General features: G+C 40.3%; 1 protein-coding gene across 2 annotated transcripts in view; it reads left to right on the top strand.

Moving 5' to 3' along the window:
* Positions 1-15,977, top strand: part of FMN1 (formin 1) — a 471,169-nt gene extending 455,192 nt beyond the window's left edge. For both annotated transcript variants that reach the window (XM_012556758.2, XM_004380593.2), the window contains 2 exons: positions 13,014-13,098; positions 15,577-15,977. In XM_012556758.2, coding sequence (XP_012412212.1) covers positions 13,014-13,098; positions 15,577-15,621 — 130 coding nt within the window. In that variant the 3' untranslated portion in view covers positions 15,622-15,977. The remainder of the gene's footprint in view (positions 1-13,013; positions 13,099-15,576) is intronic.
* Positions 15,978-16,198: the final 221 nt, after the last annotated feature.

Below are 16,198 nucleotides of genomic sequence, written 5' to 3' on the forward strand. Positions count from 1 at the left end.
ATTGATCAAACATGCAATCAAGATGCATTGATAATTACTGGTGATTGGATTACAAAAGTTGGAAACAAAGAAGAAGGATCGGTAGTTGAAAATACGGCCTTGGTGATAGAAATGATGCCAGAGATCACATGATAGAATTTTGCAAGACCAACAACTTCTTCATTGCAGATACCTTTTTTCAGCAACATAAATGACTACTATACATGTGAACCTCTCCAGATGGAATACACAGGAATCAAACTGACTGACTATATGTGGAAAAAGACAACAGAGAAGTTCAGTATCATCAGTCAGAACAAGGCCAGGGGCCGACTGTGGAATAGACGATCAATTGCTCTTATGCAAGTTCAAGATGAAACTGAAGAAAATTAAAACAAGTCTATAAGAGCCAAAGTCTGACCTTGACTATATCCTACCTGAATTTAGAGACTATCTCAAGAATAGATTTGATGCAATGAACACCAATGGCCGAAGACCAGACGAGTTGTGGGATGACATCAAGGACATCAAACATGAAGAAAGCAAGAGGTCATTAAAAAGAGAGGAAAGAAAGAAAAGACCAAAATGGATGTCAGAAGAGACTCTGAAATTTGCTCTTGAATGTACAGTAGCTAAAGCAAATGGAAAAAATGATGAAGTAAAGAGCTGAACAGAAGATTTCAAAGGGCGGCTTGAGAAGACAAAGTAAAATATTATAATGAAAGTACAAAGACCTGGAGTTACAAACCCAAAAGGGAAGAACGTGCTTAGCATTTCTCAAGCTGAAAAAACTGAAGAAAAAATTCAAGGCTTGAGTTACCACATTGAAGGATTCTTTGGGCAAAATATTGAACAACACAGGAAGCATCAAAAGAAGATGGAAGGAATTCACAGAGTCACTGTACCAAAAAGAATTGGTCGACATTCAGCCATTTCAGGCGGTAGCTATTATCAAGTACTGATGGTATTGAAGGAATTGAAGTCCAAGCTGCACTGAAGGCATTGGCGAAAAATAAGGCTCCAGGAATTGAGATGTTTCAACGAACGGATGCAACACTGGAAGCACTCCACTCGTCTATGCCAAGAAATTTGGAAGACAGCTACCTAGCCAGCCAGCTGGAAGAAATCCATATTCGTGCCCATTCCAAAGAAAGATGACCCAACAGAATGGAAATTATCGAACAATGTCATTAATATCACACACAAGTAAAATTTTGCTGAGGATTATTCAAAAATGGCTGCAGCAGTACAAAGAACATTGAGTATACCATAGACTGCCAAAAGAACAAACAAATCTGACTTGGAAGACATACAGCCAGAATGCTCCTTAGAAGCAAAGATGGTAAGACTTCATCTCACGTACTTTAGACATGTTATCAGGAAGGACCAGTCCCTGGAGAAGGACATCATGCTTGGTTAAGTAGAGGGTCAGTGAAAAAGAGGAAGACCCTCAACAAGATGAATTGACACAGTGGCTGCAACAATGGGCTCAAACATAACAAGGATTGTGAGGATGGCACAGGACCGGGCAGCGTTTTGTTCTGTTGTATGTAAGGTTGCTATGAGTTGGAAATGACTCGACAACACCTAACAGCAGCAACAACATTGTTTCATACCATCCAGGTCTCTTTTCTCTAACTTTTATTTTCTTACCCCTTGGAAATGTTCCACATTGATTAGCCAGTGATGTTTTCATCAGCGGTTGCAGTGAGGAAGAAATTTCTCATTACATCAACGGGTTAATGAGTTTGGTCTTTTTGTTGGTTGTTTTTTACTGTCACTAGTGAAGAGTGACTTTACTTATTTCATTGATGTTCATAACTTAACCACATGCAATAGTTTTATCAAAAATATCTGGTAAGGGAATGTTGTCAAGGTGGCTGGTAATAAGAATTGTTGTAGCAGCCCCTGGCTGGTCTTCGTGATTGCATTTTCTTATTTAGAACCAAAGTTGAGCATTGTTTCCTTTTCCCCCGTGCTGTGGAGAAACAACGTGACTCAATGAGTTGGGGACAGTACCTTGTGGAAACTTGGGGAGTGTCCACACAATTCAAACAAACTCCACAGAGCAGATAGAACTCTGCTTCTGACATTCAGGCTACCAGGCAACTGACTGGAGGGATAGCCAGACATGGCTTCTTCCTTCTAAAAGCACAAAATTCAAAACAGCCTCTATAATGTTAATACCATCTACTTTTCAGGTAATCCTAATGAGGAAAATATCAAGTTGTTGCTTCAGTCTTCTCTATATAAAGGGCCATAACGCAGGTGGCGTGGACTTTTCTTAGCAAGGAAGCTACCCTCACATTCCCCCTAGAGTCTCTTTGTATGGTATTCTTGGTGCCTTGGCCTGATGCTACTTAGTTCAAGGCTGCAAGATCAGGGAAAAGGAGTGGATAGCCAGTTGGTACATCATTTTTACAGCTTCTTACACCCATTCTCTGACTTTCTTCTCCTAACGAGAGACCATAAAAGTATCAACATTTGCTTATAGAAGAAGTTGTCCCTAATAATGACTGGAAAAGCCAACCATACTGGGTAGTCAGACTGGGAGCAGGATTAAAGACTGGTGATTCGCTTATTTTATGGTGTGATCAACAGTAGGTGCCAGCACCTTTTCCATCCCACAAAACCTTACCTACCATTCAAAAGACCAGAGGCCGGAATTTACTGGGCCCATGTCAAAGGCAAGTTTTTCTCATGTTCTTTTGTTGATCTACATATTTCCTGCATATATTTCAAAACAGTCACTAGATTAAAGAGTTCTTCTATTTGTGGGCAAGATTCTGATGCACAATTTTTTAAATGTTAGGATAAGTCTAATGCACAGTGGTTTGAACCTTCAACTTTTTCATCCTGTTTTTGGGGGAACTTGGTTATTCCCTGTGGCGTACTGACTTAGAGGCACAGCAATGTACATTTGGGCTCACAGAGCCCGTCTTATCCATCGTCTAGACTGTTTTGACCTCCTTTCTTGAGTGATGAGTGATCTTATGTCTTCTTTAAAACAGATTCACATTGCAGTTGGTCAAATTTCAGGCTTCCACCAACATGTATTTTATGAGACGCATTCCCTGCACTGCCTCCCTCTTCTTTGCCTTTATCCACCAGTGTTTTCCAAGCCGTTTACTTTGAATGTTTTGGATGAAGATGTGTACATTGTTTAGGTCATGAAGTGATTAATGTTTTTAGGTCACTCTGTTCTGCATGGCTGATAGAGCTTCCTTTTTGAAGCTCATGCCTTTATAGGCCCAGACTTTTACCTCTGTGCTTCTCAAGTCACTTCCTTGCTCCTTTTGTCTACATTACAAAAACAAGTGGTTAACAAGTATGCCCTGTTAGTATTACCAGATTGTGTTTGTCCACTTGACTGAAATGAATTGTTCATTATCACTTAAGAGAGTTGCTAATAAATACCACCAATAGGTGTTTAAAACAAAATGGGATTTTGAAGGAGTCATTTACCCATTTTTAAAACTAAAATTAACCCTACTGTTTATAGTGTAGACCTCAGCCTAAACCATGATTTGGGATCAGTTGTATCCAGATACCAACCAATCACCTGCATGACCTTTTCTAATAAAAAATATACCTTGGCCGCATACTTAAGAGCTATTCAAAAGTTAATAGATTGGCAGTCTTGTGACAATTGGGACAATGGTTTGTTTGTTTTTCAGTTCAGAATGGGAAAGAAAGCAGAGGAGAGAACAGATGGCCCTCCCCCAAAAAAATGCTAATTGCAGTCTCAAAATTGAATTGTGAGGCCCCTTGGGCAGGATATGATCAAATAGATCCATTTCATTTTCATTCTGGGGCTGTTGAAAGCAACAGTGGAGGAGGTGGCCATGTTTTGATTTTTGAGATCTGATATTTTATTAGAGCCCCAAAGCTGGAATCTGGGGCTATTAGTTCTTCTAAAAGAACTAATCTTAACCAGTCGTTCATCTCCAAGATATCTTTGGACAGTTCTTTAGGAAGAAGAGAAAAAGGCTTCTGTTGGCTATCACTCTCCTGGAGAGGACAGATTTTTATGTATTTTTTTTCTCTTTCTCCGTTGGAGTTTTGTAGGTTCTGTTCAGTTCCATACACAGTGCTTTTCCAACTTTTTTTTTTTTTTTAACAGCAGGGCTGTTTTCAAATGAAAATGTATGTGCAACCCCGATATATATAACAGATAAAGTAAAGCTTTCCTGGTTGCAGCAGGCTTGCACTGAGACACCTCTTGTGAATGGTGAGGCTTTTTGAACACAGTGTTTGAAAGCACAGCTCTAAGCTCTGAGGTTTCCCATTAGTGACAGGGAGTGTAAGACAGTCTGAGTCCCGTATCTTCCTCGGTATCTCACTAATCTCTTTGTTGGCCTGAGTGCTCGAGTGCCAAGGCCAGAAATGAAGGCACTTCTGTTATTATAAACTTCATGATGGTTTCAGGGTCTCCTGCCTTGTGCATCATCAACTGATGAAAGACTGGATGTCAAAAGAATTAAGATGTACTTTTTCCGTTTCATAGATGGCAGGGTTCCGAACTGGTTTGATTTAGCTGCTAGTAAAGAAATCTAGCCTGTAGAAAGCCTAGGGTGTCCCAGTTTTAAGGTCTCCCCAGAAAATAAGGTTGGAACAGTGGGGATCCCGAGCCTGTAAATGGAAAGGCATGTCACTCTTTGGAACACAGTTCATTTAGCTGCCTTGTGACCTCAGCTCTCTGATGAGTTGAAGGAAAAAATTGTGATTTAATACATTATCCAGCTTTTTTCATTGTTAGGATGGGAACTGTGTTCTCTTGCAGCTTTCTGTACTCTAACTGGAAGCACAACTCCCTCCCCAGGTGGTTCTAATATGAAACCGAAGTTGTGAGCCACATCTGTAGAGTAAGAACTAGACGTGAGTATCAGTGGGTTTCTGTACAGTCCCCAACTCATACTTCGTCTTTACTCCCTAGACTTTAGCAGGAATTGCAATTTAGTGGGGCCCCAGTAACTCCTTAGGGAGTATGTGCATCATAGTGAAAAAGAAGAATGAAGATTAGATTTTCAAAAGTCAATTGTATTGAGATATTTATGGATCTATTTCCTTTCTCTAGTATGTGTTAAAGCTATATTTATCCTGCATTTCAGTTTTGTTTTATTTTGAGAGGGTGCCATATAACCTTTGAGATAAGTCTAGGTACTTGTCTGTAAGTAATCAGGAGCAACCTCATGTGATATTCTAGAGACAAATATTTAGACCAGAAGCAAACATACGATGAATATCTAGGCCAAAAACAGAAACAGCTCCAGTTGAGCCAAGGTGGAGGTTGAGCATGTACGTATACTGAAATTGTCCAACCAGAGGATTCCCTTTGACTAAATGCAGGAAAGTTCCTACCTCCTAAGTTAAAGGGCCAAATTCCAGACTTGGAACAGGTTATATAACCCCTCTGAGCCTCAGTCTCCTTGTGGGCCGAGTAATGTAGACACTTTCAGGAAGGAGTCCTGGAATGTATACATAAACTGACATGTATAAATATTTAGCACATTTGGGTGGCCTGGAGCACCCTTTCTCTTTCCTTATTTAGGACTCAATCAGCTAATCAATAACTGGAACTGGATTTATTTTTATGTTTGTACTTTTTCTTCCCCAAGGATAAACGCAAAAATAACTGCTCTACAACTCTGAGTAGTAACTAAACATTTAGACTCGTTTAAGGTAGAAAATAAAAGCTACCAGTGCAGGTCATTGGTTTGTCACGTAGGTATTTGCTGAGAACTAACCTGTACATGGCACAGCGCTAGATATAGGAACAGGGACGGGGCCCAGACACGCATAAGACATGATCATGGCCCTCAAGTAGTCCCGGTGATTTAAGGGAAATAAGACATCTACGCAGCTCTGAGATGGAAAGTGCAGAGTGCCTTAAGAGGCACAAAATGCTCTTTCACTTCAGAAAAGAGTGATTACTCTGGCTAAGAGAGATGAAGGAAGCTTTCATGACTTTGGCACTTAAGCTGAGAGTAGAAGAATGGGGAGAATTTGAACACTTGGAAATGAGTGACAAAGTCATTGAGGGAACAGTAAGAGCAAGACGCAGAGGTGAAAAAAAGCCATGAGTAAAAATGGTTTAAGTAGTTTGGCTGATGCATGGAGCACCGTGTACCAGTGAAGTGAGGCGAAGGAAAGGATCCTTGATAAGTAATCACTTACAACATTTCCTTTAATTTTCAGAGCAACTGTGTAGCTAGGTGGTATTATTCTCACTTTTCACAGATGAGGATATTGAGGCTAAAAGAGATCGACTTGTCCAAGGACACCCGGCTAATCAAACTGGCACAGTATGAATCCGAACCCAGGTTTGCATCTGAAAAAGCTTGAGTTTAGAAGTGTAGCTATGATTGCTAGACTAAGGAATTTGAGTCATATGTCATAGTTCAGGGGTCAACAGACTACAGCCTGCAGACCAAATCTGTCCCACCACCTGTTTCCATAAGTAAAATTTATTCACATGTTATCTATAGCGGCGTTCACGCTACAATGGCATAGTTGAGTAGTTGCAACAGAGAACATATGGAAACCCAAAATAAAATATATGCTGTCTAGCTTGTAAAAAAAAAAAAAGTTTACCAGCCCCTGCTATAGTTAATTGAGAGTCATTGAAAATGTTTACGAAGGGAGGTAACATTCTCAGAGTTACGCATTGTTGATTGAGAACGTTCTAATCGGTAGAGTGGGTTGCAGAGAACTAGATTATTTAGAAGACTGTTTCACTTGTCCAGGCTCTAATTTCTTCTGTCCTGGACTGTCACAGTAATCCTCCAACAAGTCCCCTGGCCTCCATAAGACATGTCCAGAACTTCAGCGCTGACAGAACTGAGGCAGGCAATGTAAATGAATGAACCACACTAGGTGCAGAGAAGCTGATAGATGGCACCGCTGGGCAGCCTCGGGGTTTGGGGTACAGTAGAGAGTGACGGAAGGTGCCGAAAACTGAGAAGCTCCTGCCCCATCTTGTTGTCACTGCCCAGTAATGCCACACGATGTGGCCTGACCTTCCAATTTTATGAGAGAGGCCAGAAATGTGGATTCTTATGTGAATTCGGCTTTCACAAATGTTAGCAACTGAATTCAGGTTTATTTAAACCTCCTATGATTGATCAAAATTGAATTTAAATTTGTTTAAACTCTCTATGGTTGCTCGAACTGCACACCTCCCGTTGGCAGTCTCTAGACTTTCCCCACATAATCGCCAGAACACGGTTTCTGAATGAATTTAATGCAACCGGCAACAGCCACTGTCGTTTCTTCAGCAGACACGTGGCGCCTTGCCCACAGTTTCTGAAGACCATTGGCTATATATACATATACATAGGTAGGTAGGTAGATAGGCAGGCAGGTAGGTAGGTACGATAGATGGACAGACCGACCCTCAATCTCTTTTCAGGTAAAAGCAGTATTTAAGGCCCACTGTCATACCAATATACATGACATAGCCTTGCCCTCTAAAAGGGATGTGGACTCTAAGGCTAAGGGCATATGGAGAAGCTAGTATGGATTTGTTGGTGTCTGTTTTGCAGGGTCGCTCTTGAGCCTTGGTAACAATTAAGTTTCACTCAGGTGAGACTTAAGGGATTTGGAGAAAGCCTCATAATTCACACATTTTTTCCCCATAACCATTCTTGATGCTTGAATTTTTATAGTTTAGAGGTTAATCATTTGTAGTCACTCATTCATTCATTCATTCAACATGTATTGATTATTTACTGTATGCTTGGAACTGTGCAAGATACTGTGAGGAGAGAAAGACAGTGAAGTCATGTCCCTGCCTTTGAGGAGATCCAGTCTAGTATGAAAGGCAGGTGCATAAAAGCAATCACGGTACAGTAAGATAAACGCAACCGTGGAAGTAGGTACAAGGAAAAGAGGAGTAACTCTGTCCAACCAAATTATCCTTTCTTTATGTAATAAACCTGCGTTGAAAAATGTTCTCCTTTCTTAAGAAATGACTTTAAATGTGCTGGAAAATCCCAGGCAAGACTACATAATTTATAGGGCCCTTTCCTCAAAAATCATGAAAAATTTAAAGACAGTGACAACAGAGACTTAAACCAAGTGCAGGGCCCTTCTAAGCGTGGGGCCCTGGTAGACGCGCAGGACACACAACCATGAAGCCCACCCTGGCTCAGCATGTTCAAGAAACTCAAGTGGGCAGTATTTTAGGAAAGTCCTTTTTTCAGTAATTTTGTTCTGTAGGCCTCCACAGATTTAATAAGTATTTAGGGTATGCATAGTTATGCCGGCTCCTGTATCAAGGGGTGGGGATACAGCAGGACAAATGACAGTGAAAATCTCTACCCTCATGAACCTTATGGTCTAGTGGAAAAACTTGCACGTGATAATTTTCATTATCTGGTCCAATCATGTCTTGACTACATATTCTGACAAAAAAAAAACGTTCAAATAGCCAGTGACTACTTTTACTTTATATTTTTAAAGGTAAAATTGAAATTGAAAATATTATTTTATATTTATACATAATGCATTAAAACCTGTGAAGCTGAAAACTGTAAAGTAGGAACCTATCAAATACTTCCCACTGATAGAGAGCGATTGAAAAGTGCTAAGACTGTGTCCTGTGAAAGGTGGAAAATTTGTGAGACCCAGAAAAACCGAGTAGTCCTGTCGAGTTCTGATTCTCACAGGTTTCACTGTAGAAATGTTCTATAAGGAGCAAGTGTTATTTTGATTATCAAAAAACAGGTCTGATATAAAAAAACTTACTTAGAAGTTCTACAATACTTGAAATTTCAATTTTTACTTACAATACCTCTAGGAAACAAGAAAAAATATGAGGAAATAGTTAGAACCTTTGTTTAGTATTTTAAATAGTTTCACTTATTTTAATTTGGTTGAGAAATTTTTGTCATATAGTACTTATACCAAAGTTTAGCCCCTGGATATGACTTTTAGAATCTATATTAAATCAGAGAAATTGAAGTGCATTCTTTGGTTTGCTGAATGTCAGGGCGATAACATTCACTGATCTGGTTTTCTTGCATGACATATGTAAGTGACATTAGTGCAAGGGTAGTGTTTTGCTAATAACTTCACTTTTTAGTTATAGTCAGGAACTGTTGGCATGCATTCTTGAAGAGTTCTTTTCTCCGTGATGACAGAGTCAATCATGATTATCCTTCCTCGATCACTTGCTATATGCCAGAGATGCTAGATGTTTTATTCATTTAATCCTCGCAATGATACTGTGAGGTCAATATTAACCTCCATTTTATAGCTGAGGAAACTAAAATTTAGAGAAGCTGATTAACTTGCCCCAAGTCCTCTAATAACTGGCAGTGTTAAACTTTGAATCGTTTCTAGCTGACGGCTGAAGCTACTTGCCACCAAGCTTACACCTTCTCCCGATGCTTTCTGATTTTCAGTAGCACACTGTGAAAGGGAGAGAGAATAAATACATGACGGCATTTGGAGAAGAGCAGAGGAGAACCACGGAGATGAGCAGTGTCCCGGGAAGTGGGCCGTGTGGTTGTGTACACTCAGATTGCCTGCAGTCTGTGGAACGGCCACTGACCAGTAAGAAAAGGTTTGCAGTGAGGACACGACTGGAGGTGGACTCCTGCCCCACCCGCACCACACCCCAACCACCAACACCGCCCCAGATACTCGGAGATCAGGGATTGAGGAAGGTCATTATGGGTAGGAGCATGGTCAAAGACCACCTCTGAAAGGAGAGACCAGAATTTGAAAGCAAAAAGGAACTGCTAAAGCAAAAGAGGACCAAAACTGTGTCTTGAAGGTTCGGAGGCCTAGGCAGAAATAGTAATTCCAGACTCTTCCGTTGTAATGGGGATTAAAAGAGCACTAGCAGATGTTCTCTTTGTAAAGAAGTCTGGCTAGAGGGAAGCCGGGAAGAGTAGATGTTACAAGCTGTGTACCACCATCTTGGTTTGCAGGTTCCTTCATAGTCAGAATCTGCAATGTAGTCTGAACTTAATGTGATCTGTGTAGTGCATTCTTTTCTTTTGTGAGTATGGTGGTGTTGTTAGTTGTGGATTTGATTCCGACTCACAGCGACCCTCTGTACAACAGAATGAAACACTGCCCAGTTCTGTGCCATCCTCACAATCATTGCTATGTTTGAGCTCATTGTTGCAGCCACTGTGTCAGTCCATCTCGTTGAGGGTCTTCCTCTTTGTCACTGACCCTCTACTTTACCAAGCATGATGTCCTTCTCCAAGGACTGATAATATGTCCAAAGTACATAAGACCAAGTCTTGCCCACCTCGCTTCTAAGGAGCATTCTGGCTATACTTCTTCCACGACAGATTTGCTCATTCTTCTGGCAGTAGTAATACCTTGTTCAATCGTGCTGAGAAAGAGAGCTGTTATATTACTTGTACAGAAATGTGTACTGTTCATATAATGTTCCATGTTGGGAGAAATATGCTGTTTTTTCATAAATGAATTAGGACATGTTATACATACATAAGACTGGACAAATGCACCCTCGGATCTATTCGGTAAGCTTAGAGTAAGCCACAACTGGGGAGGCTGGTTGGGATCTCTCCTTCAAGCAGGCCTGATCAGTCTGCTGGGGACAGTCCTACTAGTAACCCTCATTAAATGATGCCTCAAATGATGCACAGCTAAAGCATCCACCAGAGTTGTGCACCAAAACCACAGACATGCAGCTCAGCTCAACATCCAGAATGGGTCATGGGCATACCAGGTCTTTTTCTGACACCTTGTTGGGAGTTGGAGGTGGACTGTTGGGGGAATGGTCTGCCTCTATGCCTCCCATCCAGGCTGCCTAAGGAAGGCCTTAGGCCCAGAGCCTTCTCTGATAAGGAGGCTGGGAATTGGGTCACCTTCTCTCTCCTGGTTCCTTCTTATCAGAGAAGGCCTTCCCCCTGTTCTGGGCACACACTGACTTTCTCTGTCTTTTGCATATGCGCAGACACCATACAGCACCTAGCCGACCCCACTTGTATATCTGTTCCCAGCAGGGAGGGAACGGGATCTCTCGTGCTACAGCACAAGAAGGGCAGTGTGCCAGATTGTACGAGCTGGCCCCCAAGGGTGAACTGAAGGGGAAACAGGCTTTGTGAGGCCGAACATGAGCACCCTCGTATGGTCCACTAGTTCATACAGTTTGCTAAGTCGGATCTTTAAGTAAGTCCCTGGTATGTAGCCACTGTTGTCCACCACCACTATAAAACCTCTGCCCTCCCACTGCACGTGGAGGTGTGCTCTGGTCCTGCTGGCGTCCAGGACTTGGCCTTGTTTTTAAGTCTCCCTAGTAAAACTTCTTTGCTGCCGCCATGGAGTTTCCTGCCTCTTTCTTTGGTCTCTCGGCACCCTCCATTTTCGGAGGCAAATTTCAAGTTACTGGTCATGCCTGGGCAGTAGTTTTTTTTGTTTTGTTTTTTGTTTTAATAATAGCTTTATTGAAATATAATTTACATACCATAAAATTCGCCCTTTTCAAAGTATAAACTTCAGTGGTTTTTAGTAGGTTCACAAGGTCGTGCAACCATCAACACTATTTAATTTTAGAATATTTTCATCATGCCAGAAGAAACACTATACCCATTAGCAGTCACTCCCCATTCTCCTCACCACCCCCGGAACCCCTGGCAGTCACTAATATACTTTCTGTCTCTATTGATTTGCATATTCTGGACAATATTTGTCCTTTTGTGTTTGGTTTATTTCACTTTACGTAATGTTTTCTAGGTCCATCCATGCTGTAGCATGTATAAGAACTTCATTCTTTTTTATGGCCTAGTAATATTCCATTGTATAGCTATATCACATTTTGTTTATCCATTTATCAGTTGATGGACATCTGGGTTGTTTCTATTTCTTGGTTATTATAAATAGTGCTGCTGTGAACACTCATGTACAGATTTTTGTATGGACATATGTTTTCAATTTTCTTGGGGAGTATGAATATATATATATATAGAGAGAGAGCTCTAACACTGCTGAGTCATATGGTAACTCTGTGTTTAACATTTTGAGAAAACTTTCAAACTGTTTTCCAAAGTGCCTGCACCATTTTAGCACCAGCACGATATGATGGTTCCAATTTTTCCACATCCTCACTTCCAACTTGTTACTGCCTTTTTTATTTTAGCTGTTCTAATGCATGTGGAGTGGTATCTCATTGTGATTTTTATTTGCATTTCCCTAATGACTAATGGGAAAACCTGGTGACATAGTGGTTAAGAGTTTAGACTGCTAACCAAAAGGCTGGCAGTTCGAATCCACCAGCCGCTCCTTGGAAACCCTCTGGGGCAGTTCAACTCTGTCCTGTAGGCTTGGAATCTACTCAACAGCAATGGGTTTGGTTTTGGTTTAATGACTAATGATGTTGAACATCTTTTCATGCGTTTATTGGCCATTTTTATGTCTTCTTTGGAGAAATGTCTATTCAAATCCTTTGCCCATTTCTTAATTGGGTTGTATGTCTTTTTACTTGAGTTATAAGAGTTCTTCATGTATTCTGATAAATGTCATATATCAGATACAAGTCCTTTATCAGCTATATGATTTACAAATATTTTTCCCATTCTGTGGTATGATGTGAATTGGTGAATTTTAATATTTGTAGTTTTTATATTTTTCCTCTAAACTTTAATTTTCAAAATTGCCTCAATATATCTGCTGAGTGGATCACAAGCCAGATAGCCATGAAGTGTTCACTGAGAGAAAAGTGAACACACATGTTCTGTTTATCAGAAGCTACTCATTCACAAAAATGGAGACTTCCCTGAGGTCACTAGGTGAGCCTCTCAGCCAGTAAAAGAAATTTTGTTTTGTTAAAAGAGAAGAGAAGCCTTCAGACCTAATTAGAGTTTGAATTTATTAATGAAAAGCATTGGAAAACTATTCCTATATGTTCAAACTACTGATTGGTTCATTCAAAAGCAATTGAATTTCTGTTTAACCTGACCTTTTCCTTTTTCTTTTCTCCTCTTTTTCTTTTTCCTTTTCTCTCTTCCTTTTCCTTCTCTCCCCTCCCACTCATGTTTCTATTTTTTAAGATTGAAAATGGCTCAGGAATCAATCAGCAAGTTGACGTCAGAGAAGAAAGTGGAGACAAAGAAAATCAATCCCACAGCTAGTCTGGTGAGATGGATTTTTCAACCTAATCTCAGGATTTTTTGTTATTACTGAGGTACACCAAGGAGTGTGTCTGAATTTAAAGGAGTAAACTCAGACGAATGACTGGTAGTATCTAGAATCTGGACAGTATCTAGAATCTGGTAATATACAAATTCTCAGTTGTACCACAGAGTAGCATATGGTCAAAAAGAATATGTAGAAAAAAAAAGCAACACATAGCTTCATGTTTTCTCTCTGCAAACTCAACAAAGGTCATTTCTGATCACCTAAATTTAGTCACTTTCCATTTCACATCCTTCTCCCCACCCTGTCCCATGATCCCTTTTATCTCAAAGCCCCTTTCTCCTGAAATGTTCATTCAAGCATTTTCACACTTATCATTTCCTTTTCCCTGTTAAAGAAAAGGGAAAAAATTATCCTCTTTGGATAGTTGGGGAAATTGAGATGCAGAAAGACACAGCCTACCTGGGGTCACTTGGCAATAGATAATAAAAGCTAACACCAGAATCTGGGTCCCCTGATGTCTGTACCTGGGCTAGTTGACCCTCCTACCTTTGAGGGAAAATTGTTCTCCGAATTCCAATTTTCAGTAAGGATCACAGTGGATCTTCACCCATATTTTACAGCCAATAATCATAATAACTAAATCATTAAGAGCCAACTGCCTGGGTTCAAATTCCAGTTCTGCCAATTACTAGTTGTAAAACCTTAGTGAACTTAACTTCTTTGGACCTCAGTTTCTCTTGGGTAGAGTTATTTTGAGTATTAATTGAGAAAGACATGAAAAATACCTAGCACTTAAGATGAGCTCAGTAAATGCTAGATATTTTTCTTATTATTGCAATTTCCAGCAGCTTTGTTGACCCTGCAGTGGAGAACAGCAATGAATTTTAAGTGAGAGTATCGCTCTCCTCACTTTAATTTTAAACCCTACCTTCCCTATGCCCTGATGTCCCACAACTAGTTATTTTATCCTTTTGTGTGACAAGTACTTTTTTGCAAGCTTCCTTAATTCCTTTGAAGATCTAAGTGGCGTGTAAGTTATAAAGTGAGATTATTTGACCATGGTGGTTGTAATAACAACCCCATCAACAGCTAAAAGCCTGTTGCTTAAGGCTGATGGATGAGAAATAAACCATGGAGAAGTCAGGGCCATACAGCTTGGTCAGACAAAGGCGAGATTAGTGTGTGTAGACCCTGCCTGAAAGGACACATCCGTGGTGGCAACTCTGATTTTTATCTTCCTCCTTCATTGGCCTCTACTCCATCCCCCAAGTCCTTTACATGGACCTCTATCCTAACTTTTTACAGCCAGACTTGGTTCCCCAAGGCAGAGCAAGTGGGGTCATCCCTGTAGACAAAGGGGAGACAGTGGGTTTGCTGTGGCACTCTTTCATATGTTGACCTCCACTCTGAGCAAGTTCCTAATTGTGATCCTCAACTTGTTAGAGTCTTTTATTTTGTTGTTTGCTTATGTTGGCTGGTTGGCTGGTTGGTTGCTTGGTTTTGGTGGAAGTTAGGGAAGTTCTTGCAAACTGATTTGTAAATTTAAGTTCACAAGTCAAGGACGGGTGTTTAAAAATCATTTTAAATTTATATCTAGGCCAAGTAAGTAATTGGCTGCAACATTACATCTCATAGACCAGAAGCAACAGAGGATCCAGTTCTCAAGGGACTTCTCTCTGCCTCTGTTCTTTCTCAATGAGTATACTTTTCCCTTTTCCTTTTTATTCTTCTATTAGCCCTCCCCTAAGAGCAGGACACACCCATCCTTACCATGCTTAATATATTTACTTCTCTAGAGTCACAGAAACAGTGACGATCTGTGTTTCTATGCTGTGTACTCGTATTTATTTTTTACATCTTCCCAACAAACCTCCATCCTCTTCTTCTTCAGAAGACTGTCCTTGGGAAGGAAGCTCAGAGAAAGCTGAGCAGAACATCCATAACAAAATGGGAACTTCTGCCCTTCTGCATAGACTAAACCTGGTCATCCTTCATTTCACATACTCTTTGTTCAGTTCACCAAGTTGATCGTATGCAGACATGTTCAACTTGGAAACAGTGACTTTTCATATCTAGTCTCCCTAGAATCTATTTCTTGAGCATACCCTAATTCCATCAGTGTGTGGGTGGGGGTCTTTGTCCAAAAGGGTCTTTGTCCCAGAAGAAGAGAACAGAATAAAGCAGCCCACCGTCTCTTGAGCTGACATGGCAATGTTGGTGTTCTGGATGGATATAGTTGCTTGATTGACTGATTGTTCATTTTTTCATGCTTGTTTGCTTGCTTGGGAAATAAGGGTGATAGGCTGGGAGGGCGGGTAATGAAGGGTTTAGGGAAAGAAGGATAGAGATACTCTCATCTCTAGAGTGTTTGTTACAACTCTACTTGGCATTCTAGACTACATGCTTGTCAAAATTTGAGAGAGATGAAAAATTAGAGAACTGATAATAAACTCTTGTTTTTTTCTTAAATAACAGAAAGAAAGACTGCGTCAGAAGGAAGCCAGTGTGACCACCAACTAAAGCAGACATACATGAAATGATGACAGTGGGGATGTAGTCCTTGCATGATCCTTTGCAACAACAGTGCCGCAGGAGTTCTTGAAAGATATGTCACTAAATGTTTGTTTTGTTCATCTCTTTCTGAGGTCACCTGAAGAGAGCGCCCTGTGCCTTCTTAAAGAAGTTCCTTATTAAGCCACAGGAACACTGAAAAGCTGTTTAAGGGGACATTGTAGTAGTATCTAATAATTGTTTCTTGAAGAAGTCCAGGATCCACTCTGCTTTAAGACCAGAGAAATTACCAAGATTTTTCAAATTTTTAAAGAAGTTGAGACGTCAGACTCTCTAACCCAAGCTTGATATACGTAAACTTGTCACAACAGAAGAGAAGGACCTCTTATGACAATTGCTTTGTGATATTTCACACCTCGGATTTTTATGCATTTCTGTTTTATTAGTCTTAATTTTTATCTTGTTGCAGCAAATCCTAAAGCATCTTTTTCACCAAAAAAAGATGAAATTTTACCAAAACCCTATTTTACCAAAACTGTTTTTTAAGAGGTCTAAGCCAATGTATTTTCTAGATTAGAGAAATATT

The sequence above is a fragment of the Trichechus manatus genome, unplaced genomic scaffold (assembly GCF_000243295.1).
Source record: "Trichechus manatus latirostris isolate Lorelei unplaced genomic scaffold, TriManLat1.0 scaffold00076, whole genome shotgun sequence".
In the NCBI taxonomy this organism is placed as follows: Eukaryota; Metazoa; Chordata; class Mammalia; order Sirenia; family Trichechidae; genus Trichechus; species Trichechus manatus.